General features: G+C 46.5%; 1 protein-coding gene across 1 annotated transcript in view; it reads right to left on the bottom strand.

Moving 5' to 3' along the window:
* Positions 1-25621, bottom strand: part of LOC308135567 (voltage-gated inwardly rectifying potassium channel KCNH6-like) — a gene marked incomplete at both ends in the record, with an annotated part of 36458 nt that overhangs the window by 6330 nt on the left and 4507 nt on the right. Inside the window, 11 exons of the mRNA XM_080503618.1 lie at positions 86-285; positions 1178-1419; positions 2639-2793; positions 2876-3013; positions 3996-4134; positions 4319-4491; positions 5438-5557; positions 6554-6633; positions 17583-17746; positions 18037-18478; positions 19732-19896. Coding sequence (XP_080359744.1) covers positions 86-285; positions 1178-1419; positions 2639-2793; positions 2876-3013; positions 3996-4134; positions 4319-4491; positions 5438-5557; positions 6554-6633; positions 17583-17746; positions 18037-18478; positions 19732-19896 — 2018 coding nt within the window. The remainder of the gene's footprint in view (positions 1-85; positions 286-1177; positions 1420-2638; positions 2794-2875; positions 3014-3995; positions 4135-4318; positions 4492-5437; positions 5558-6553; positions 6634-17582; positions 17747-18036; positions 18479-19731; positions 19897-25621) is intronic.

The raw sequence follows: 25621 nt of genomic DNA, 5'->3' as shown, positions 1-25621 counted from the left end.
GTAGTCGTACAAGCAGAAAGTAGAGTTAGAACGTAGACGGTCATATCCTGCGTCGCCAAAAAAGACCAGCGAAAGTCCTACTCACCGCATTCATGTCGATGCCGTTGGTGTACGACCAGGCGTGCTGGAAGTATTCCTCCAGCCGCTGTCGCAGAGGATTGGGAATCTGGTGGAAGCGGATGAACTCTCGGACTCTCATCATCTGAGCGTGGTAACGAGCCGTGCCAGAGTAAAGTCTCTGTATGATGGCTGACACGTTTCCAAAAATACTGGCGTACATCAGAGCTGCAGGACAAACACAACCAGGCCGCATCAGTGACCTGCTGGGAGCAACGGAGGTCAAAGGTCGTCTGCTGCTCAGAAGACGGAAGCTTCTATCTGACCTTTTGAGAAACAAACACGAACTATGATAATAACAAAAAAGAATTCTGAAACCAAACCTTATCTCTTTTATTTTTCTTATGGGTGTTTAAACTGGTGACTTTTTTTAAAGAAATGTCACAATATATTAATGTTGTAATGTATACATTACATAGCAAACAGTATTAAAAGGGTCATATTGTGTCAAATTAACTTTCTCAAGGTTCTCCAGCAGTACTAATCGTCTCCACACCAGGACCGACACCCAGAGGTGTAGACAGTGTGTCCTCTCTCTCCCTGGCTTGCTCCAGGGTTTAAAAAGTGTGTTGCTCCAAGCAGCCAATCAGAAATCAAACCCTATATAGTGTCATCAGGGGTTCAGCCAATCACTATCAAGGTAGGCTCCTCCCTTTGACTCCTCCCACAATCAGACAGCTCTGCTCTGGCACATGGCACCACGAGAGGAAGGACTTCCTCCTCTTCCCAAGATGGGCATGTGTGGGCGGAGCCAGTCCAGCTCACATAGACACAGCAGATTCTGAATGCAGCTCCTATGATCCAATATTGTAATGGAGGGGAATTGAGGAGAAGCTGGATTTGGGGCAATACATTTTGAATAAAATGGGTTTTGGACCAAGGAGACCATGTGAAAGTGTTGAAAATCTGGAGAATATGAGCTCTTTAATTGTATCTTGTATTGTACTGGAGAGCGTCCGGGTCCCACCGTGTCTGTAGGGAAACATTCTCGCTATTGCATCGTCGTAGTTGTTGACAGTGTATTAGATCGAGAGTCTAAACGACACCCTGCAGAAGTCACCTCCAATGAGCATGATGCAGATGGAGAAGATCTTCTCAGAGTTTGTGTTTGGCGAGACGTTTCCGAAGCCCACGCTGGTGAGACTGCTGAACGTGAAATACAAAGCAGTGACATATTTGTCTCTGGTGGAAGGACCCGAACCAGCAGCCGAGTCATTGTAGGGTCTCCCCAGCTGCTCGCCCAGGTTGTCCAACCAGCCGATCCCAGCCGAAGTCGAGCGCTCCACGTTACCGATGGCATACCTGAGATGGAGGAAACAAACATTTTACGTTCTCCTTCTATCCCTTCAGTGCAGCTTCTAATTTGGCCTTTTCATTCCTGTCACAAAAAGTGCAGGAATGGAAGGGGATGGTCCGGTACGGTTCGGGTCTCCATGGCAAGAATTGTTGATGTACCGAAATAACCGCTCCAGAGATTGAGGCTTTTCCGTCGCCCTTCCGTTGGGGTACTCAGGCAATTAAACGGGTCTGATTTTGAGGAGCCGTCGGCTGATTGGTCAGTGATCTACTGCACTGACGTACGTCCGTCAGCCACCTCGCATCGGCTCCGGTGCACTACCAAGTCCCCCCGTCACGTTACGTCATGCCGCTGGCCGCTGCTCCAAAATTCACTACATCTAATTTTCTATTCGCCCTGTAGTTTCACATTGCTTCTATCTGCACCCCTAAACTGAGCACCTGTAGACGCTCAACTCTGAAATAGTTTCTATTCTCCTCTTATTAGTAGTGAATTGAATATTACATCTTATTTGTTCTCTCCAAGCCTGTTAGAGTTCGGTCCCAAGACTTTAGAATGTCACAAGCATGATTGTCAATACTTTTTCACGGCAAAGAACATTTTATTCTTCAACAAAAAGCATAAATGATGTGCAGTTCTCCAAACTAGTGTCATCATTTCGTAAATGAAAAATTAGATCAATCATAGGTCTGTAGAATGAGTCCCACCTGTGTGGATCCTGCAGATAGAATTCTTCAGCATCTTGGAAAGAAAATCTGTCTAAATTGCTCCCCTCTGCATTTCAACGAATCAGGATGAGTCAGAGAATTATGAACCAATCAGAGGCCGCCTTTCAAAATGCGATATACCACATGGTATCAATTGACCAATCGCGTTGCTCGCTACGGGGAGTAATACAAAACCAGAAGTCAGTTGGAGTTGTGTACCCGAGACGATAATTCGCTATATTTTGGCGAAAAAGATGAATTTAGGCTAAATTACATGGTGACAAGTAATGATGCTAGTATACACATATTGTAGAGGCTTTGAGCAACACATTCACTATCTTTCTGTCCATCTTTTCTGAAAATTGACCATCTAAATGACAGCTGGACGGCTCGCTGCCTAAAACCATGCTGGGAAGTGGAAACAGCGACTGGTTATAAAGGTTTCAGAGCTGAAACTTTACACCTTCAGCTTGGAAACACATTAGATCAATATCTAATACGAGATAGAATAATGTACCAGATGCAGGCCAGCCAGTGGGCGATGAGGGCGAATGTGCACATGAGGAGGAAGAGGACGGCCGCCCCGTACTCTGAATAACGGTCCAACTTCCTGGCCACGCGCACCAGTCGCAGCAGCCGAGCCGTCTTCAGTAAGCCAATCAGGGTGGTGGTCTTCGAGAGAAAGCAGAGGGATGACGATCCAGATGAGAGAAAACAGAACATCTGTCGCGTCAGTTTTTCACCCTGCTCCTACCTCGCCCTCGCCCCCGGCCCGAGCCACTTCCTCTCCAGAGCGAGAGATGAGAAGATCAAAGGGAATGGCCGCCACCATGTCGATGAGAAACCAGCCTTTGAAGTAGTGGACGGCGATCCGAGAAGACTGACTCACCACCTTTCAAAATCAGTCACAGGTGAACGACAAGCCTCCCTTTTACTGCAGTTAAAATTAATAGTTCTCATTTAACTTTACTTAAACTAATCGTTTCATTCCGTCAAAGAATTTCCCCCCGGGATTGAAAATGTGATTCTGAGTTCAAACACAAGGCAATTCAAGGTGCTTCACAAAGGCAAAAGAAATACATACAATCACATTCAAATAATAGAAATAAAAGTGCATTTAAAGACCAAAGGCAATTAAAGCAGGAGAATAAATTGTGAAGAATTAAAATGCTTGACGCTTTTCTGGCACATCCATTCATTGAGTCTATGAAAACATTTACCGTAATTTCCGGACTATTAAGTGCAATGGAGTATAAGTTGCACCCACCAAATTTAAAAAGTACAAAAGAAGAAAAAAAAAAGAAATATCGCAGTTTTGTGATGCACCTGAACGCAACACATGTATTGCAGGCACGAAGCCCGTTGACCTGTACAGATCCATTAAATTCGCCGAGTCATTGTATAAGCTGCAGTGTGCAACGTGTGTGAAAAAAGGAGGGGGTTATAATCAGGAAATGATAGTACTCAATGAAAATGATGTGATGACACTGAAATGTAAAGTTACAAGTCATCTGCATAAGAACGACAGGAGATGATCTATAATCTGAGCAAGAGGCAGCATGTAGCTGTTGACTAAATGTGGCCAGACAACAGACCCTTGAGGAACCTGTGACCTTTGTTTGCTCAGACTCACAATTACTCGCCTTTACAAGTGTTTTTTTTAAGTCTGTTTGCAAACAAAATGACTGTTTACAGTAAATGATATGTGATAATAATAATAATAATACATCAGCAGATGGCAGCACCTCCAAACATGTATTTTGTCAAGAATTTATCAATCCAAAAAGGAATCAGTTTGTCACCTTTCAGCCACTGACACGTAACAAACTGTACAAGAGGATCTGAAGTCATTGGGACAATGGAACAAACGTCACCTCCTCGTTGGAGTTGACGTAGGTGGTCCTGAAGTTGATGACGATGTCAACAATGAACATGATGTCCACGATGAAGTCCACCACGTTCAGTGGAGAGCAGGAGTAACCGCAGCTCTGTATGGCTGCTTCCTCCTGCTCGCTGAAGCAACACGGGCGAGAGAAAATAAATAGCTAAATTAAATAAATAAACAGATTTACTCCACGTCGACTCAAAGTGCAGGGCAGAGGGCTGTCAGGGGAGGATAATGCTGATCACAAACACAGTCTGATCTCCGTGGTCAACGTATGTCAGGTGGTTTGGGCTGATGGTCGTCTGCACCCACCTCAGCAGGAAGGTGGCGGAGTAGGGTGTGAAGATGGCGGTGTAGATGACTAACAGCAGAATGACCCAGTCCCACACAGCCTTGAAGGGACTGTAGTGAAGGATGGTCCACTTCTGGATCCTCGGGCTCTGGAGTTTATACTCCGGTAGCACGTCAGCACCCAGAGAGAGAACCTGGACCACACACACACACACACACACACACACACACACACACACGCTCACTCCACTGCTTACTGCTGTCGTAAACACACTTCACACAGACTAATCACAGCTTGTTGTGGTGAAAAGGCCCAATTTCTCATTTATTTGAAGTTAATTCAGACTTTGTGAAGATCTGACGACGTGTCCAGGGTTTAGCCTCACGTCCCCTCAGTAATCCAGTGAGGATTACAGAAACACTTTATTTACAGTTTAAATATAAAATGGATGGATGGATTACATTATGGATGTCAACCTGAAAGTTAGTGGAATATTAAATATATATGAGTTCAAATCCTTTCTTTGTGCACCTTCCCCATGTTATACAATACTTTATATTATATGTTTAGGAAAAAGGTCAGAGGAATCAACCTTTGTTGTTCATTATTGCTCTTGTTTAGCTTTTGTTCAGTGGGTATATTGTAATTATATCTATGAACAGGTGTTTGTATTGTTTGGTTTATGGGTGTTGTTGTTGTTTTCATTTTGTTGTACACTGGAATGTTCACAAAAAATGTTTCATAAATATTTGGTCAAAAAGTTAGTTAAATAAAGATGACGATGATGATGATTATTATTATGTTTATGTATTAAATTATAGGTTTTCAGCTAATTTCACTGCGTTTTAGGTTTTTTTTCGTCTTCCTTTATTAAAGCAGTATTTTCTTCTTCAACTGAGCACACTTTGGTTTTATTTGTATAGTTGAATTCGTTGAGCAGAGATTAGAAGCATCATCAGAGTTGGCGGCAGGGGCACCACTGAAATAACACTTGCTTCAATTTAGATTTGCATAGTTTTAGGCTGCACTGATGCGAGCTGTGGTTCAGAAAATGGATTGAGAGTGGATGGCTCAATATTTAGATGGAGAATTCCACGTGGACCATCACAAAGTGAGTGTCGCCCAGCAGCTGGACCGACCTGGGTGACTTTCTCTGTGACGTGGTGCGTTCTGTCGATCAGTTTGCTCGGTCGGATTTCACCATCGGGCAGAGTCACGTAGGCTTCCGTCTTTGTGTCCAGTAAGCTCTGAGTCATTTGCTGCAAACACATTGGAACCAAATACAACAACATTTTAAAGAATATTCCACATTTTTACTCGACTATAACTTCTATCACTTGGTATTCAGCAACAAGAGGAGCGTTGGCTGATTCCCAAGCAGCTCAACATTTCCACCCTATTGCTCCACTTTACGATAATTTGGAAAAGTTGATGTACTACAAAACTCTGAAAATGTATGTTAATGAAACACAGGTTTCAATGTGGCCATGAGGTCTGCAACCTGTGGCTCTACAGCTCCTCTACAACGGCTCCATGAAGCTTTCACAATAGTTGTAAAGAAACTTATTTTCATTTTTACTTCGTTTTGCATTCTACAGCGGTTTTCAAAACTCATCTTATCTCCTGGATGAAAACAGCTAAATAAAGTAAAACATATAAAACAGCCAGGATGAATAGATCCAGCAAATCAAACAACCTCGAAAATACCTAAAACTGAAAAAAAAATGTAATGATACATGAAAAATAGTCAGACTAAAACTATTTAACTTGTTTGTACATCTTTATTTTATTCAGGACAACAAAAAAAAGGAAACATATAGTAAAATAGAAAAAAGAAGAAATAATGGTTTAAAAAAAAAAAGGGTAAAAAAAAACCAACTAAACAAAACCAGAAGCAAAAAGAAGGAAAGGGACAATTAGAAAAAGGAAAACAACACAAAGACAAATAATGAAGTTGCGAGTGGAGCTCAAACTGCTCTAATCTAAACATGTTCTGCAGCTCCAAATACTTGACTGTTGGAAAATCGTGAAAATGGCTCAAGACCAAACAGATGTGCCCACTGATTCATTTCTAAAACGTGTCTTTTAATAGAGCAGTTAATAGTTTTATCTTCCATGTGTTCTTTTGTTAAAGCAGTCGTTCTGGAAATACAAAAGGAAAGTCTCCTGGAGAGAATCCCGCTCCACAATCAACACATTAAATCTACAACAACACTTTGACAGCCACGTCCGCCTGGACTGTGGAGTGAACCTACCTGGCTGTTTGTCCGGCACCGCTGGTCAGAGTCCGACGTCCCAGCTGGACCGCTGCTCTTTCTAATGGTTACCATGCCAACTGTGGGAGGAGGGAAGCTTTAGTTATTTAGAACTAAATCTATTAAGCTATTTTCCCTTTATGACATAACGCGGGGAAATAACCACTTCCTCTAGTAGTGGATACTCGCTTTGAGCATCACACAGGGAGATGAAAACTTACAAGATTACTGATATACTGAATACATTCAGTATAATATGAGAAACTGTAACAGTTAGCAGGAGCTAGCATTAGCTACTTAGCAGTAACTATAACAACACTAATGACCAAACTAAGTAACTTATTCAGACACAATATGTTTAACTCATTATCTTCAGGAGCCTTCTTCTTCTTCTACTTCTTCTTCTACTTCTTCTTCTTCTACTGGGTCACATTCTGGTTTAAACTGGTTGAACCACAGCGTTTATGAGTCATAGTGAATAAATCCACCGCACATTGGTGACCGACGTCCTTTGGCGTCCATCGCTGCTGCGAGTAACAGTATATATAAAAATAAGACTCACAAAAACTACAACACTTGAAAACTTTATTGTAAATGTTGTTAAACGGCGTTCGTCGGGACGGCTACAGATTTCTGTCGGGTTTTTAACGTCTGTTATGAGCAGCAACAAGGGATGCTAAAGGGTCACCAGCTAACAGGGAAACCACTTCATCTAAAACACTAGTGTTGGGGGCCGCTCAACCTCATGGAAGGGGGAGGGGAGACCACGTTTTGAGAACAAAGGACCACATGCCTACAACTGAAAAAGTCTGCCATTGGTCACGTGATCACCCCCTGGACCCCCCCTTCCAAGGTGCAATACTAGAGGCCAACGGCAGGGGGCGCACGAGAGCTCCCCCTCACCAGCTGGAAGGTCCAGGGCGGGCCCTCCGTCAGGATTGGTCCACATGACCCAGAGCCGACCGGTAACACGAAACCACAACAAGAGGTATAAAACACCCCCGCCGGGGTGATTTCTGCTCTCCAATGTTGAAACCTGCGTAAAGACGGACGCATCCGTTTCGCACGGAGACGAAGTGCCACGTGTGCCCGCTGACCGGGCCCGGAGTTCCACACCCGGCCGGACGAGCCGACAACCACCGTGGAACTACTTCTACTTTTCCCTTTTTCCTTTTTTTCTTTCTTCACCGGAGTCCGAGTGTGCAGCTGCCAGCGCACCCTCCTCCCGCCTGCAGACCTGAAGCCGCTTCTTCTCCCCCTCCTCAAAATAAGCGCTTGATCCTCCTCGGATCATCCTGTGGACTTTTCCTGTCCACAGACCATTTGAGCTTGTTTTCCCTGGGACGCCAGAGAGAAAAACAATCTCCAGCCGGGAAATCAACGCACTTTCCCGGCCGCCGCAGCACGTTCACCCTCGTCAAACTGAGTAAGGCTTAGAGTCTGGGCAGACAATGAGAATAACGTGACTGTAATATTGCTGTGTGTTTATTATTGTGTTGAAGTCAGGGACGCCGATCCCTGTTTCAACCAATCTGTGTCTGCGCGCGAACCTCCTCTCTCTCTCTCTCTCTCTCTCTCGCTCGCTCTCTCCTTTTCCACAGATCATTTCTAGATGACTGTGCAGTCCAGAGACAGTGTGCAGAGCTGAACATATTCTGTCCACTGCCCTTCTCCCTCCCTCCTTTTCATTTTTCCTCTCCTCCTCATAAACGATCGCGTAAAAGCAGCCGCGCGCTGCTGCACCCGCTTCTGTGACCGTGTGTAGTTCACTGTCCCTGGGATTTCTCAGCCACGAGCCCCCAGGCGCGCTCCGAGCAGGCTCACGAGCCGTGCACGAGCACAGTGACGTCACGCTGTCCAGAAAGAGTGCACTAAGCGCCTCTGGTGGCCGCGTTGGTGATTGCAATCTCTTGAAAGACCGCCACTCGGTGGACAAGTCGAGTCATTGCATTCTCCCTCCGTGCGCCGCCGCGCCCCTAGTGGTCGTTCCGGTTACTACCTCGAACTAGACGCCTGCCGCCATCTAGTGTCCGTTCGAGGTCATTACACCCACACACACTGACCCTCCAACGCCTGCCGCCACCTGGTGGACGTTCGTGGTCATTACACCCCACTCAGGCTTCCACACACTCACTCATACACACTCTCACACACACACACACACACACACCCTCTTTCTTTGTACATAGTGTTTGCTGTTTAATAGATTAGATCTTCGTGTTTGATTGTTTATTACTTAATTGTGTTGTTTTAATAAATGATTTATGAATTATTTTTGAATAAATACTTTTTGTTAATAAACGCATTTTAACTGAATTGATCGATTCTTGGTTATCATTGTGTATTTATTGTTGACAATTCACTGGTTTGTAACAGTCTGTGCTCGAAGCTCACACCTTCCTTGTTATTTAACATTGTTATATTTACACAGAAATATTAACTTTACTTAAATAACCCTTTTTGACAAACGAGACTGATATTTGGTATTAGCTATTTCCAGCTTAGCTGGTGGTGCCCCGATTTAATTATTATTTGATAAATAACCAATTTATGCAAATTAATAATTTTTATTAATAAATTATTTTTGATAATTTATTAACTTTTGAGTAATTACTCAATTACTCTAGGAGTTGCTGATGAGTAACTAACCGTTTACCTTATTAGTAATTCCAATTTTTCCTAAATTACTTTCAGTAATCTATTACTTTCAGTAATCCATTACTTACAGTAATTATTCATGCTAATTACCAACCATAAATCCCAACATAATGGTGCCGCCCGTGTGAGGCTGTTTTAAAACCAGTATTGTCACAATATCTGCATAATTTATCCAGAATTGTCTGTTTAGTTTTACAACCGATAACTTTGTTTTTCTCAGAACTTAGTTTTTCGAAGAACACGTTACAGCACTGCTAAGCAAAGTCAATTGTGTTTGTGAAGTGGTAAAGCCTTCTTTTTCTTGCATTTTCATGCATTCTTTTATTTCTAGCAGAGAGATAGATGTACACTTACCCGCTATTGCTCACCCAAGGTGCTAAAACCACCCTGGTAACTTGAGAGAGGTTACAGTTAGAGCAATTAGCAACCTTTAGAGTTGTAAGCTACAGGTGTAACCATCACCTGTGCATTAACAACATTTTGGCACTTTTCAAAACACAGCTTTCGCGTGACTCCTACCATGAGTAGTCAGAGACACTGCGTGCTCGGAGCAGAGACTCCTCGGGAGCCACATGACCCAGCCCTGCAGACTGTGGTCGCTGGGCTCCTATGCCTCTCCACACAGGAGAGAAGAAACCTCAACAGCTACAGCTTAGAGACCTGTGAAGCAGAGATCAGGCAGCTGTTAAGCTATGTGAGAAACCCGGTTGGTCAGGTAGAGCTCACCATTCCGGATGTGTTAGGCCACATTGCACTGCTCTACCAGCGCAAGGCCGAGCTGCAAGCTCTCGAAGCTCAAGAGCAGCTCTCCCAGCTGCAACTTTACAGTTCGCAGCTGAGGATTAACACTGCCCAGCTGAAGCTGGAGAACTCCCGCCTGCAACAGGAGATCCAGGCCAGGGATGTTCAGGCTCCTTATACGGAACCTATTGGGTTACTAACCCGAACTTCTGCGAAAGAAGTCAAAACAAACACATCATCTGATGATTCATCAGACGATGAGTCAGGTTATGGCTCTCAGCACAATGAGCCAAACCACACTGGGGTAAAACCTGGTGCAGCTCTCAGCAGAGACGCAGCACATCTCCGCAGTCTGGAAAATGTCCAGTCAGATGGACAAATGACCCCAGTTATGCGCATTCTTGAAGCTGTCCAGTCAGGTGGACAGCCTCCTCCAGGTCTCTACAATCCTGAGGTGGTCCAGTCAGGTGGACCGCCCACCACAGGTGAGTGTAGACTTGGAGCTGTCCCGTCAGGGGGACAGACTGCATCAAGCTTCCCCGCAGCCATGGCGAGGGGGGGGCTTGACACACAGCCAGGGGGGCGTGGCACAAGACACCTGCCCAGTGTTGTGGGAGTTGACTGCATCCCACTGAACCGACACCCAGTCCCCCCAGCTTTTCACTTTAAGGACCGCAGGGTCCCGGTGTGCTCTGACACACATCCATCGGTGATTAGCCGCACCACAATGCGCTCTCACAGCTCTTTCACTCCTTTTCAGGAGAATGAAAAGAGTTATTTTGCAGCACCTCACAGTGCTGTCAGCTTTGGTCCTCCACTCACTGGAGACCCTCTTGGTCATCATGACCCTCACTCTCTCCACCGGAGAGAACCAGGGGGGTCCAGCTCAGATGACTCGGACCATTCCGGTCCCCCAAGGGAACGTGGTCTTCGGACCCGCCAGCTTGAGTCCCTTGCAGAGGACATAGAGCAGTTCAACCCAAACAACCGGGAGGTTAGTATAGAGGACTACCTCCGGGAAGTTGAACGCTGCCTCCTCGACCTGCCTCATCCTTCGTCACGTGAGAAGCTGAAGCTTCTCTGGAAGACGACGTCCAGGAGCGTCCATGTTTACATGGAATCCCTCCCACCTGCCGTCAGAGACCATTACTCATCCCTCTGTCATGCACTTAGGGAAGAGTATTCTCTGTACAATGATCCTGCCTCTGCAACCTTTGGTGCACTTGCCATTACTCAGAAGGAGGCGGAGCCTCCCAGAGAGTACTATAGGCGCCTTAGGGCCGCCTACTTCCAAGGCCGCAGCGTACCGGGGTTGGATGAAGACCAGACTTTAAAGTCGCTCTTCATTAACAACCTCCACAACAGTGTGCGGTTCGATGTCGCTCTTTTCTGCAGGACCAAAAACCCCACCATGAAAGATCTCCGCAAACACGCGCAGATGGTGTGGGAGCTGCGTCACAGTTCAGGTGAAAACCATGATGGTGACGCAGGCGTCCTGAGAACGCAGGCGACTGGAAACACGAACCTGGCACCTGTAGGTCACGAGGTCCCCTCCCCCGCACTTGCTGTGGATGGGGGACCCGTTAGGTGTCCACAACCTCGATCACGAGGTGGACAACGGCACAGAGGTAAGAGATCAGGCAGACCGAGACCTCACCACTCCCAGCGGAGAGGTAAGTCTCACAACCGAGGCCGAGGTCAGACCCAAAACCACTGGGACGCAGACGTCCCACAGTGGGTTAAATCCTGCCTCAAGGAGGTGATGCGGGACCTGGACCCGCCTGGTCAGAAGGGACCCGGCTCCCCTGAGGAACCGGACTCCCGGCCCCTGACCACATGACTAGGCCGGTCGCCTCTCCCCTCCGCATACAAAGTTTGCTTTGTCAGGAGGAGGAGGAGGAGATCCAGGAGGTCAAAGAGGCCCTCAGAACCAATAGAGGAGCCCCCTTTGACATTCTTGGGTGATCTTGTACGCAATGGCACTGCCAACCGCGTATACACTTCAGTGATGGTAGGGGGTGTAGACACCCTCGCCCTGCTTGATACTGGGTCAGGAATCACCCTCATGTGCTCAGCCACCTTCACGCAGGTTGCTAGAACCATGCGTGCCCTAGGAAAGCCACTTCAGGTGGAAGAGTGTAGCATAAACATCAGAAGCTTCACTCAGGACGTGTCTCCCATCACTAAACGTGTCTGGGTCGACATAACTTTCCAGGACATGTCGGTGACACATCCCATCTATGTCACTGACCTGAACACAGAGGAACTGCTTATTGGTCAGGACCTCTTAAACCGACTGGCCGTGCTGATTGACTGCAACCAATGGCGCCTTTGGTCCCAAGTCACCAGCCCGACTCCCCTTGGCCCTGAACCAGGCCATCAAGCTTTCAACAGCAGAGTCGATGCCATCCAGTCTAGAGGTCCCCTACCAATACTTGGGTCTCTCCCAGAGTTTGACCCCAGCCAATCCACTTCAAGGCTCCCTGACAGTCAGCATCCGCCGCAGGTGACGAGCCGAGACCCAGTTCAAGCACACCACTCTTTACTCTTGTCACTGAAGGACGTGAGTTCTTCTTTGTACATGAGTACTTCTTTGCACGCCCACCACACCGTGGGGGGTGCACACATGGATGGAACCTCGGTTCCGGAGGCACCTTTGGCGCGCTGGTCCGAGAGATCGGCCACCGACGCCGGCCTGCTTAAAGTTCCGAGCCACCGCTCACTTTCAGCACGGTCACTTCAGACCTTAACCAAGGTCCCTGGTTCATGTGCCTCCTCGACTCGCTGTCCAGATCCCGTGCCGGTGATCTGTGACACATCTCTTCTGGAGCTGAACAATCGTTCAGCCAACCCGCAGGTCCACAATCTGACACGCGGTCAGATTAAAGTGACCGCATTTCCACCGTTAGAGATGTCAACTGACAGTTCATTTCACAATCTTGAACTGATGGTGCATCTCACTGACAACATGCTGTCGTCCCCCACCAGTGACGACACGCATGACACCGCTCTCCTCATTCCCACAACCAAAACCATTACCAGCGCTCACCATGTTAACCTCGAACAGGTTCTCTATGGAACAAAACCGAGCACCGAAGGTGACCTGGTTGTGCAGGCTCCGATGACTCAACCAGAGAATACAGACACTTCAGGTAAACAGACTGCGTCTGAACCAGGAGAACCTTATTCAGGTTTCGAGTCAAAGACCGAGCCACACTCTGCTAAAGCTAGCGCTTTACACAGCAGAAACGAGGAGATGCATTCATTGAGGTCTTCCGCGATTATCACACGATCTTCGCGCGGGTCTCGCACGAAAGGGGGGTCACAGACCTCCCTCCGGCGCGCGTCCCCACTGACCTCGAGGCACCGCCATCTTGTGTACACCAGTACATACTCTTTCTAGCCGTATACGCGGTAAAGCGGTGCTGGACCACGAAGGTGGTCCCCGCTAACCAGTAGCAGCTAGTTTCTTCCTTTGGCAACCGCCAGTTCGCCTGGAACCGGTGCCACTTCGGCTACTTAGACCCACCATCGGTGTCTACCATCCTTCTCCACACCATGATGAGTAACATTGCTGCTCACGGCAACCCTCATCTATGTGGATGACTTCCTCATGCGTCACTGCACCTGTGAGGAACATTTAGCCGAGACACGACACGTCCTTTATCAACTTTTGGTAGCGTGAACCAAACTTGCTCTCAGCATAGTTTGGGGTGCCGCACCAAAGCTGAATTCATTGGGCTCATAGGTGGCGCTGATGGGACTGAACCCCAGCAGGGAGAGTTCACGCCAGTCAAAACCTCAGAGCCCGACTAACGTGTCAGAACTTGGGAGCCCCCATCTTGACACAGCCATTCCAGCTGCTGCCCTCCTTCTGAACCAAGCGTTCAGCCACTGGAGCTTCCCATCTTTGGTCGACTCAGACGGGCACACATGCCACACCCAGTGTCATGGCTGCCCTGTACGACATTTTGGTAATGAAGGCCAACCTCCATTCACCAAACCACTCCTAGTCATTCCCTCAGGTTGACCGAGTCAACCACAGCACCACACACATACTCCGGTATGGCAACAGCGGTGGTGCAGATGGAGACGTGAGCCTCCAACGGGTGTTGGTGACCAATCGGTCCACCATACACCACTCCACAGGTTCCACTCCCTCCCAAGAATGACTGGTAGAGAAATGACCTTACACTGCACCTTCTGGACCAGCCAGAAGAGGTCAGTGTTGTCACGGCCTGCATCGCAGAGCCACTCAATCAAGTTACTCCCTCGGAGTAAGGTCAACTCCTCCCCTAGCGAGGGGGGAGAACATCCATTCCAGGAGCATAACAGATTTTAATCAGTAGGGTTTAGTACCAGCATGCTCAGCTCCCAGCAGGTGCATGTACTAACCCCTGCCACCATCAGAAATCTAACCCTGCCTCCTTAGACAACATGAGCAGTTACAAAGCTTGAGTTGAACCATTCAGGGAAATATAGTCACTGTAAACTCATATCCAGCTCTGTTAACACCACTTAGCATGCCTTAGACCAGTCAAGTATTGTTTAGGAGAAATAACCCCTGTGTATAGTCAGAAATCTCACACGAGATCGAAGGGAGATTAGCTCCTCCGTTAGCAGCTTCAGTACAGGTAGAACCACCTTACTTAGCTCCACTAACCCGGGTTGAGCAATTTGTCAAGACTAACACCACCACGGTTATACAACCTTCACAGATACATCTGACAGTCCCGGCAGTGCTATTTTAACCTCTGTGAAACCACAGAGCCAAGAGTTGTGATTTCTTCAAAACTTAGCCATTATTAACAGAAATAATGTGTACAGTTTTAAGCCTCTGTAGTGAAAGTTGGGTTTTGGAAGGGAACACACACGTGCACCTCCACACACCACACTTCACTCTCACTCCTCACCGGAGCAGGTGCACCAAAAGCCCCAGACGGCTGGTGGCTTTTGGACACTTGCTCACTGGTGCAACCACATCCACATTTTACAGATCAGACTCTACTCCTTGTATCCGGTACCTCCGCTTTTGTAAACTTGTCCTCGAGCTGCCTACTAACCCATTTCCCTCCTGTTCTTCAACTTTCCTGCCCTTTCCTACCTCTTTCATTTTCACTGGTGATGCACTTGTAAGAAATGAAATGTATGAAGGCTTAGATAGTTAGAACAGGAATAGTAGGTCTGCCCAGACTAGCCTTGCCCTGCTCGGACAATAACCTCCTGTATGAACTGTTGGACAGAAAATGACCTTGTGTTCCACAGGACATTGGGACATTCACAGACTCATCGACGTTTCGGCCCAGGTTTGCTCCAAAGCCTGAGATCCGCATCCCACTCTTCGGACCAAAGGGGGGATGTTGGGGGCCGCTCAACCTCATGGAAGGGGGCGGGGAGACCACGTTTTGAGAACAAAGGACCACATGCCTACAACTGAAAAAGTCTGCCATTGGTCACGTGATCACCCCCTGGACCCCCCCTTCCAAGGTGCAATACTAGAGGCCAACGGCAGGGGGCGCACGAGAGCTCCCCCTCACCAGCTGGAAGGTCCAGGGCGGGCCCTCCGTCAGGATTGGTCCACATGACCCAGAGCCGACCGGTAACACGAAACCACAACAAGAGGTATAAAACACCCCCGCCGGGGTGATTTCTGCTCTCCAATGTTGAAACCTGCGTAAAGACGGACGCATCCGTTTCGCACGGAGACGAAGTGCCACGTGTGCCCGCTGACCGGGCCCGGAGTTCCACACCCGGCCGGACGAGCCGACAACCACCGTGGAACTACTTCTACTTTTCCCTTTTTCCTTTTTTTCTTTCTTCACCGGAGTCCGAGTGTGCAGCTGCCAGCGCACCCTCCTCCCGCCTGCAGACCTGAAGCCGCTTCTTCTCCCCCTCCTCAAAATAAGCGCTTGATCCTCCTCGGATCATCCTGTGGACTTTTCCTGTCCACAGACCATTTGAGCTTGTTTTCCCTGGGACGCCAGAGAGAAAAACAATCTCCAGCCGGGAAATCAACGCACTTTCCCGGCCGCCGCAGCACGTTCACCCTCGTCAAACTGAGTAAGGCTTAGAGTCTGGGCAGGCAATGAGAATAACGTGACTGTAATATTGCTGTGTGTTTATTATTGTGTTGAAGTCAGGGACGCCGATCCCTGTTTCCAACCAATCTGTGTCTGCGCGTTGGATTTACATCCACGCGAACCTCCTCTCTCTCTCTCTCTCTCTCTCTCGCTCGCTCTCTCCTTTTCCACAGATCATTTCTAGATGACTGTGCAGTCCAGAGACAGTGTGCAGAGCTGAACATATTCTGTCCACTGCCCTTCTCCCTCCCTCCTTTTCATTTTTCCTCTCCTCCTCATAAACGATCGCGTAAAAGCAGCCGCGCGCTGCTGCACCCGCTTCTGTGACCGTGTGTAGTTCACTGTCCCTGGGATTTCTCAGCCACGAGCCCCCAGGCGCGCTCCGAGCAGGCTCACGAGCCGTGCACGAGCACAGTGACGTCACGCTGTCCAGAAAGAGTGCACTAAGCGCCTCTGGTGGCCGCGTTGGTGATTGCAATCTCTTGAAAGACCGCCACTCGGTGGACAAGTCGAGTCATTGCATTCTCCCTCCGTGCGCCGCCGCGCCCCTAGTGGTCGTTCCGGTTACTACCTCGAACTAGACGCCTGCCGCCATCTAGTGTCCGTTCGAGGTCATTACACCCACACACACTGACCCTCCAACGCCTGCCGCCACCTGGTGGACGTTCGTGGTCATTACACCCCACTCAGGCTTCCACACACTCACTCATACACACTCTCACACACACACACACACACACACCCTCTTTCTTTGTACATAGTGTTTGCTGTTTAATAGATTAGATCTTCGTGTTTGATTGTTTATTACTTAATTGTGTTGTTTTAATAAATGATTTATGAATTATTTTTGAATAAATACTTTTTGTTAATAAACGCATTTTAACTGAATTGATCGATTCTTGGTTATCATTGTGTATTTATTGTTGACAATTCACTGGTTTGTAACAGTCTGTGCTCGAAGCTCACACCTTCCTTGTTATTTAACATTGTTATATTTACACAGAAATATTAACTTTACTTAAATAACCCTTTTTGACAAACGAGACTGATATTTGGTATTAGCTATTTCCAGCTTAGCTGGTGGTGCCCCGATTTAATTATTATTTGATAAATAACCAATTTATGCAAATTAATAATTTTTATTAATAAATTATTTTTGATAATTTATTAACTTTTGAGTAATTACTCAATTACTCTAGGAGTTGCTGATGAGTAACTAACCGTTTACCTTATTAGTAATTCCAATTTTTCCTAAATTACTTTCAGTAATCTATTACTTTCAGTAATCCATTACTTACAGTAATTATTCATGCTAATTACCAACCATAAATCCCAACACTAGAAAGCTTTTCCCCTGAGACGGTCTGGAGACGGTGTGGACAGACACACACACAGAACCTCCCTGTTCTCAGTAGAGCCACTAGAGGGACTTTTAGACTGGATTTAGGTAAATTCACAATGTTGTTTGGCCTCTGACTCTCTGACTCCGCTGTGACATTGTTGATATACTGCATAATATGGGACCTTTAAATGATGCGTGTTACTCTGACCGGTGCAGCTGCGCCTCTGCAGCATCTTCTTCTCCTGGCAGTTCTGCTCCGTCTTCATGTCGTCCATCGATGATGAATGTTTTATGTTTGCACAGCTGCCATCTTTCCTGCTGGATGGAGGGTCTCCGTCACCTTCACCTCGTCCTCTCCCTCCCTCTCGTCTCCTGGACACCATGTGCACAAGCAAACTGTATGTTGTTCGACCTCAGTTAAGTACTATAAAGCCCTGCTTGGAAATCAAGCTGTTTAAAACTGAATGCAATGTAAATGTCATGAAACCATTTCAGGCCCGGTACTCACAACAACAACAACGCCGTTTCAGGTCACTGCATTGATTTTGTCATAGCAACTGCTCAAGCAAGATAACATGAAAGCCAATTCTTTTTCTCTAAAACGCCCTCAAATAAAAGTGTCTCCCCGACTAGTTTCTGCTGGACATGGCGGCTATAATCACCTGTGAGGGGCGTGAGCGGAGGCCGGTGGCAGCGCCACTGTCGGGGGCGCTGAAGCTGGAGTCACACCACCAACTCTCCCCGGTGCTCTGGCCTCCACCAGCCCCCAACCTCCGTCACCTTTATCTCTTCTCTTCCCATCGCCCTCGCTCCGTCGTCTCGGGTGGTGCGAGTCGTTGGGTTTCCCGCCTTTCCTCCCCCGCCTCAGCGGGTCCTTCCTCTCCTCGTCCTCGTCCTCGTCCTCGTCGTCCCACAGCAGGAGACCGGCTGCGGCCTCCCCCAGCTGCTGCCTCTCGGGGAGGGACAGCAGCTTGTCCAGGGCCACGGACTCGTGTCCCAGGGGCAGGAGGCCGCTGTGGGGGGCTCCCAGCTCTGTGTCCTGGGACAGGACCCCCATGCTGGGGTTGAGGGAGCGGAGGAGGTGACGGAGATGTCGACGTCGAGCTGGACAGCAGACACAAAGAAAACATGGAGAAGTCACTCACACTTCACAAAAGTAAAAAAAAACAGATGTGCAGTTCAGGAGTTTTGTGTGAATTACAGGGTCTCAAGGATAAAAACTGGACAACACTGTGAAGGTAGCATTGGCATGCTGCACCTCTTTAACATTAGGAACTGAGTGAACTGCTGACGACAGGAAAGTCACAGTGGAGCCGGCCACCAGGGGGGCCACCTCCTTTTCGGAGGATGAGAAAGAGCTCATCATTGAATTCCTCCAGCAGAATCCGATGCTGTACTGGGATGAATCAATCTTCATTGTTATTTGCGTTGGCAAGCAGGCGACACTAAAACAAGTGGTGTTTCTGTCGCTGAAAGATTGGTGCTGGACCCAGATTTCAGCACCAGGGACACTTCCTGTGTGCTTTCCTTTCCGGCTGTTGCTACTTTTTCCAGGATCTGGTGGAAGAGCTCTGCAGGCATCTTCAGATAGTTCGTGAAAGGATTTGACATCTTCGGTGCGGAGCTCCTTGGTAAGAAATGTGGAGTAGTGCCCCAGCGTTTGCCTTCTGTCTTCTGATAAACATTTGCGCACCCACATGGATCGATCCCTTCCCACCTGCTGTGTTCTGGCCTTCCCTCTCTGCAACGTGCGTCAAAATAGCCCGGCGTCCAGGTTTCATCCGTACAAAGCCTTGACAGAACGTTGAAAACGTGCCAGACCTTCCTCAGAACGCGAGAAACGTGAAGGGTCCCACCAGAACCCGGACAGGCCTTGACAGAACGTGCTTGCGTCCGTGATAGGCCGCGGGATGAACCGTAGTGCGCCTTGGAGCCTCCGGGACTCAGCAGACACTTTCCCCCTACGGTCCATCATGGATACCGTGGCGGGCCGTGAGGAAACTTGTCAAGACTAGCATACAAAGACAAAATGGGCCAAAATCCCACGGCGCACCACATTTGGGATAAACGAGGCTGCTCTGGCTGCCGGGAACATAGTGTAAACCGAGCTTTAGGAAATACTGGAGATGCAAATATTAAGGACGCCATGGCCTCCGTGGAGGAATTCACCTTCATCTCACCATCATCGCGCCAACAGTATTTTTGGATCACTTGTATTGAACACAGAAGGTTGATTATTCCACTTGAATGCATCGTATTCCATAGCGGGGAGCGATTAGCCACAACGTCACGACAATTACAACGTAACCCACACTGAGCAGGGCAGGTTGTGTGGATATTGTGTGTTTGGAACATACCTGAGGTCAGCCAGGGAATGTGCAGCACTCTTCTGAGCTCATGAACTGGAGGGCTGCTGGACACTCTGGGATCAGTTGGAAGCTCAAAGTTCAGAATGAACATGATCACCACACCGTCTTCATTCTTCACCGGAACAACGTCTATCATACACTGGAAACACACTCCTTGTGGCGAGAGAAACAACGGAAACACATCAGGGGCTTTTTTTTAAATCAATTTTTACATTTAATTAAAAGCTTTTGTTTGGTATCGATGGCGCCTGGTTCTCTCTTTTTCTCATGAATTATTTTCTAGATTCAACAGGAAGTCAATGAAGAGTTTAAATTGTTTACATTTTTAAGTAAATAAAGTAAATTTTAAAGCAAATTTATATGATATCAGGAAGTGACCTGATAACAGGGTTGTGGAGAAAAACTGTTAATTGATCAATGTCCATACCAAAAGCGAGAACAACATCAATAATGTGATTGAAGTCCTGAGTGTGTTTATTGGCCTTCGACGACAAGGTGGTCAAATAATGAACTCAATACCAAGGTGAGGCTACATTAGCAGTGAGAGTAGTTGAGGCTATTCCGCCCTTCATTATTTACCTTTGTTTTATCAAAAGTGAGCCTCGCGGTCAAACCTGACATCAGTGGCGGAGACAAATACTCAGTACAAGAGGGAATAAAGATGACGGAGGTGAACATGCAGAGGGTAAGTCTACTAGCAGAAAGATGAGATCCTAAGTCATAGACGGCTGACCGACATCTGCAGGTTCAGGGAGGCACAATATGGTAACGCTGATGCTGAAATAGCAAGTCCAGCAATTTGCCTGGATGCCAAAATACATTGAGTTGCTGCCATGTCATTGGCTGATTACCTACTGGCATTAAAAAGTGAGTATTTAATAAAATGGCCATTAGTTAGTTTTCATGTTAAATGTTGAAACAGAACGGTAGTCTTTGATGCGACGCAGCAGGCAGCATGAGTGAGAAGTTTTAACAGGTGAAGGACACAGACGGAGGTTAGCATTGAAGCTATCGTGGATTAACGCTGCTACATGCTACATTTTCCTGCCTTAATGATATCATAATCACAGACCATCTGCTGGAGAGCACACACACATTGGCGTTGCTGTCATTGTGAGGACCACAGACACAATTCATTCCCTGGATCTAAACCTCCACATTATTCAGACGTAGTACATCAATATTAAATCAGACCGATTTCGCAGGTTATGTACCACAAGTCTCTAAGGTTGTTGTTATTAAACCTCTTCTTGGAAAAACCCGCCCAGGTGTTTTATCAAGTTACAGGCCAATATCCAACCTTCTCTTTTTTTTCTAAAATCCTAGAAAGCATTGTTGCAGCTCATCACAGCACAGAGACGCTCTGGTCAAAGTTCCTAATGATCTTCTCATGGCTTCAGACAAAGGACTGGTCTCTGTTCTGGTCCTGTTAAATCTCAGTGCTGCTTTTGATACTATTGATCAAAACATCCTATTATAGATGCTAGAACATCATCGGGCTTAAAATGACTGCACTAAACTGGTTTCAATCATATTTATCAGACAGGTTCCACTTCGTTCATGTTCTTCAGCTCAGACTAAAGTTACACATGGAGTTCCTCAGGGTTCTGTCTTAGGACCTATACTTTTCACTCTCTATTAACTTCTGTTGCTATGCAGATGATACACAACTCTATTTACTGTATCTATGAAACCAGATGATCAACTTGTTAAACTAGAAGCCTGTCTGAAAGACATAAAAGCCTGGATGAGCCGTCATTTTCTGCTTTTCAACTCAGACAAAAAAGAATCTATTACTTATTTGGCCCAAAATATCTGATATTATCTCAACAAAAGACTGGACGGTATAGCTTTGACCTCCAGCACCACATACAGTAGGTTCTGTCCACCGAGGGTTTGATTCCCTCCCCATAATTGTCTGTTTGTCCTATTCTTTTCTCTGTTTTTATCCCCTCACCACAACAGTAGAGAGCCGCCGTCTCTGAGTCTGGTTCTGCAGGTTTCTTCCTGTTAAAAGGGAGTTTTTCTTTTCCACCGTCTCCTCTACTCGTAGAATTGCTGAGTTTTTCTCTGAACCCCATCCAGAACCGATCTGGTTCCTGTCAGGTTTTTCTGTGTAAATACGTCTTGTGTTGTAATATAGGTTATAACATTAAAAATGAAATCAAGTGAAATGAGCTCTAAAGCTATTCTTTATTTCCAAAGCAGCTTTTTGAAAATACACCTTCACTCCTGAACTGTACAGTTTAAAACGACAAGCAGTCTTTCCAGAAAAGATGTTCAATTAAACACAATACTGAAGCAATATTGACCCAAAGAGTTTATTGGTGCAGGATTGACTGTCGGGGTTAAAAACCAGAGGACGTGTACTTGAGTGCGGCTCCCTTCAACTCGGACATTTAAAGCTTTGGAATCAGTGTCAAGTCCTCAGCCAGTTGCTGGGAGTTGCTCGTCACGTTTGACAGAAAAAGCTGCTAATTTGATTAGTCATCGGATTTAGCAGCAAAGTCATCATGTTGGCATTTCTATTCCCTACAGCTTGGACATCATGGTCAATGATAGCTACGTATACAGGTATGTACGGCGCCTTCCTGCTGGACACTGCATTCATGACATCTCTTCTTCTGCCTGGAAGCCGTCTATATCCTGGAAAGTTACAGAAACCAACCAGAGGAGCCATTAACTATCAAGGGTGGGTGGCACATTCACAGATTTCCCAGATTCCCTTTGAAATGTGCCTCAGTCCTTCAGAATAAAGCAGAATGTAGGTTGAAATGTGTGTAATTTTGGTTGGTGTGAATCTGCTGGATAGAAACGTCCCCTGAAGCCATGAAAACACAACAGTGTGAGACGGGGATAATCTTTTGGCTCCTTCCATTCATCTCTAATCCACGAGTTCATAATATCTTTAAGCCGATGTGGAACTTGTGCTGTAATGAAAACAATGATCCTATTGGCCTCATTGTCCCTACTTACTGCACTGACCTTGAGCACGAGTCCCACATACAAACGCCACGCTTTCTTTCTCCGGCAACACGCTTTCCTCCCACCCGCTCCTTGTTTCAGCCACCAGGGAATTCGCTCTTCATGGTCATAAATGGATGTTGACTGATTGTCATTACACAGGATGAAGAAGACGGAAAAGCTATACGTCGGTCAGTAGTTACAGCTCGGCCTCTGCTGCCATCCACCACCTTCTCTCGCAGGTTGACTTCATGTTGCGCCACCTAGTGAGCATTCACCATCTAGTCCTCGCCAAACGACCAACTCTACCAACCGATCCACAGCCACCATAATCATTTGTTGTAAATTGATTTGTGTCTCAGTCTTAGTCCTGCATCAATTAGCCTTGTTAGTTTCTTCTCACATTTCGTCAGTCTCACCGCATTTCATTTAGTCTCAGTCAACTAAAAATCGATCATTTCAGTTTTGGGCTTAGTTCAAGAATGTGGGAACAATTTTTGTGTAGTTTTAGTCAAGAAAAAATTGCTATTATTATTATGGTTCCAAGCACCAATGATTTTGCTCGGAAACGCACTGAACTCAGTGCACACATCAGGCCGATGAACATTGTTTAAATACTCAAAATGGCTCAACAGCGCCTCCTGAAAGACTTTGACAAATAGGCCCAAAATCCAAATGTGGTCAGTTTGGTGAACAAAAGTTCTTACAATCCTTCTTAAAAGCCTTAAAGACCAATTCATCTTCCATAAGAACAAACAAAATGATGATTTTCTCCAGCAAGCTTCCTCTGGCAGAAGAAGTTTTGTTCGGCAACCATTTTCCAGCCATTCAGGCCAAAACCTCTTGATGCAAACTCATAGCACAGAGCAGAGTTTACATGATGCCCCTGAACGCATCGCTCAGGACTGTCAGTTCCTGCAGTTAAATCCGGACCAACAATGTGGCCCGGACACAAACTCTCTTATTACTGAAACTGTTTAGAGAAATGTATTTCTGAAAACATTTGAAGGGAGAAAAGATCTGCACAGTTAAATATTTAAAACACAGCTTCATAGACGTGTGATGATAACAAACATCGGGTATAGCGCCACCTGCAGGAAACAACAAATGAGGTGTAAATAGCCTTCATCTGCTCCAATTGGCACAAGAATGTATACATATAGTGAGGCCGTGGTCCCGATCACATACATATGATGACTGACGGTCTCAGTCACAGTCCAGCAAGCCATGAAGACTTGCAAACAATGTTGTTTGCAGCTTTAATTATTATCCATCCATCCATATTTTATACCGCTTTGTCTGTCTACAAGGGGAATTTAAATCCAAAGCGAAAGTCAATGTTATTGCTTTGAATAAATTAACCCGTACATCTGTTACTCTTCAATCTGCTAAATTTACTCTTTTGATAAAACTTTTAATTTACCTACAACAATGAAGATATTCTATCTTATTTTTCATCCACAGACTGAACACGAGTTCAGAGAGGGTCTACATGTTCATTTTTTGGGACTCCACATCTGGACTGACCAGTAACGGCCGGTAAACGCCGCTGAGGTCGTCAGAGAGTCGCAGCAGCATCAGGAGCAGAAAGCTGCCTGGAGCCAGCATGATGCTGGTTGACAGTTAAAAGTGGGAAATTACAGGTGTCTGAAGAAAACACTAGTTCAGTCTGCTTCTCTTTCAATAAAACATTAAAACAGTCTTACCGCATGAGCCAATGACCTTCGCTAGTGTTGGGCAATGTAGCGCTCCCCTCATCAACATTAATGACTGAATGATGAAAAGGACATTTACTACGGTCACAGTTTGTCTGTTTCCTGTTCACTTCAGTGTGATTGTCTGCACCTGGTGGCTGCACCATAAGTTGGGCTTCAGTTCCGTGTCTTGTTGCCATTTCGTCGTCGTCATTTCTCCAGTCCTTCCAGATCTCTTCTTGTTCCAAGTCTCATGAGTTTGACCTTTCTCTGTCCGACTAAGTTCCCTGTCCAGCCCTCGGCGCAGATTCAAGATTTTGACCTTCGCCTGCACAACTACAGCTCTGCTACAACGCTCTCCACCTTTGCTTTTCCTTTATTTACTGAAATAAAATAAAAACGAAAGCTTGCTGATGACGACGCTCTTCTCCTGTTGGTACTCGCTCATGTTTCCATGTGTGCACACGGGCTGAAGGTCAGAACGGTTGTAAACCAAGGAAGCGTCAGTGAGCAGATACCCCAATGCCCCAGGGTGAGGGGGTCACGCTGTATGCATGAGCATGTGTGTTCACAGTGAAATCCCAGATCCCATCGGCCTCATCACCCAGGAAAGTCAAGCCAGCTCTGATGATGAAGCTTAAGAAGCCCAGAGCATGAGACCTTCAACACATTTAGCGTCTTCCACATTGTAGAAAATACTGCAGCTGATTTCTCATATTGTGGCACATTTTAAATCATATGAAGAAGGAGGGTCAATGTGACGAGCTGGGCTGGGCGCTATGGCCTAAAAGCTATATTCCAATGTAATCTGAAGTATGTGTGGTCTGTGTGTGTGTGTGTGTGTGTGTGTGTGTGTGTGTGTGTGTGTGTGTGTGTGTGTGTGTGTGTGTGTGTGTGTGTGTGTGTGTGTGTGTGTGTGTGTGTGTGTGTGTGTGTGTGTGTGTGTGTGTGTGTGTGTGTGTGTTTGTGTGTGTGTGTGTGTGTTTGTTCAAATGACGCTGTTTTGTATTCATCACCAGTAACTTTAGGGACGTTTGATCAATCTTAGCTGATTTTCAGTATTTTAACCATCAGCTCTTTTTATTTAAAAAAAAAAAGAAGAGATTTTGGCCATTTTGTCATCTTTTTCCAGCATTTGATCATAATTCTGAGTCAGATATATCATTAGCAGTGAAAGTGAATAAGTTAGTTTGTGGTATTTTCACATTGGAAGTTCCAGG

This window comes from Blennius ocellaris (assembly GCF_963422515.1).
Source record: "Blennius ocellaris genome assembly, chromosome: 10".
Lineage (NCBI taxonomy): Eukaryota > Metazoa > Chordata > Actinopteri > Blenniiformes > Blenniidae > Blennius > Blennius ocellaris.
The sequence above is the reverse complement of the archived record's forward strand: the minus strand, read 5'-3'. Positions and strand labels throughout refer to the sequence as shown.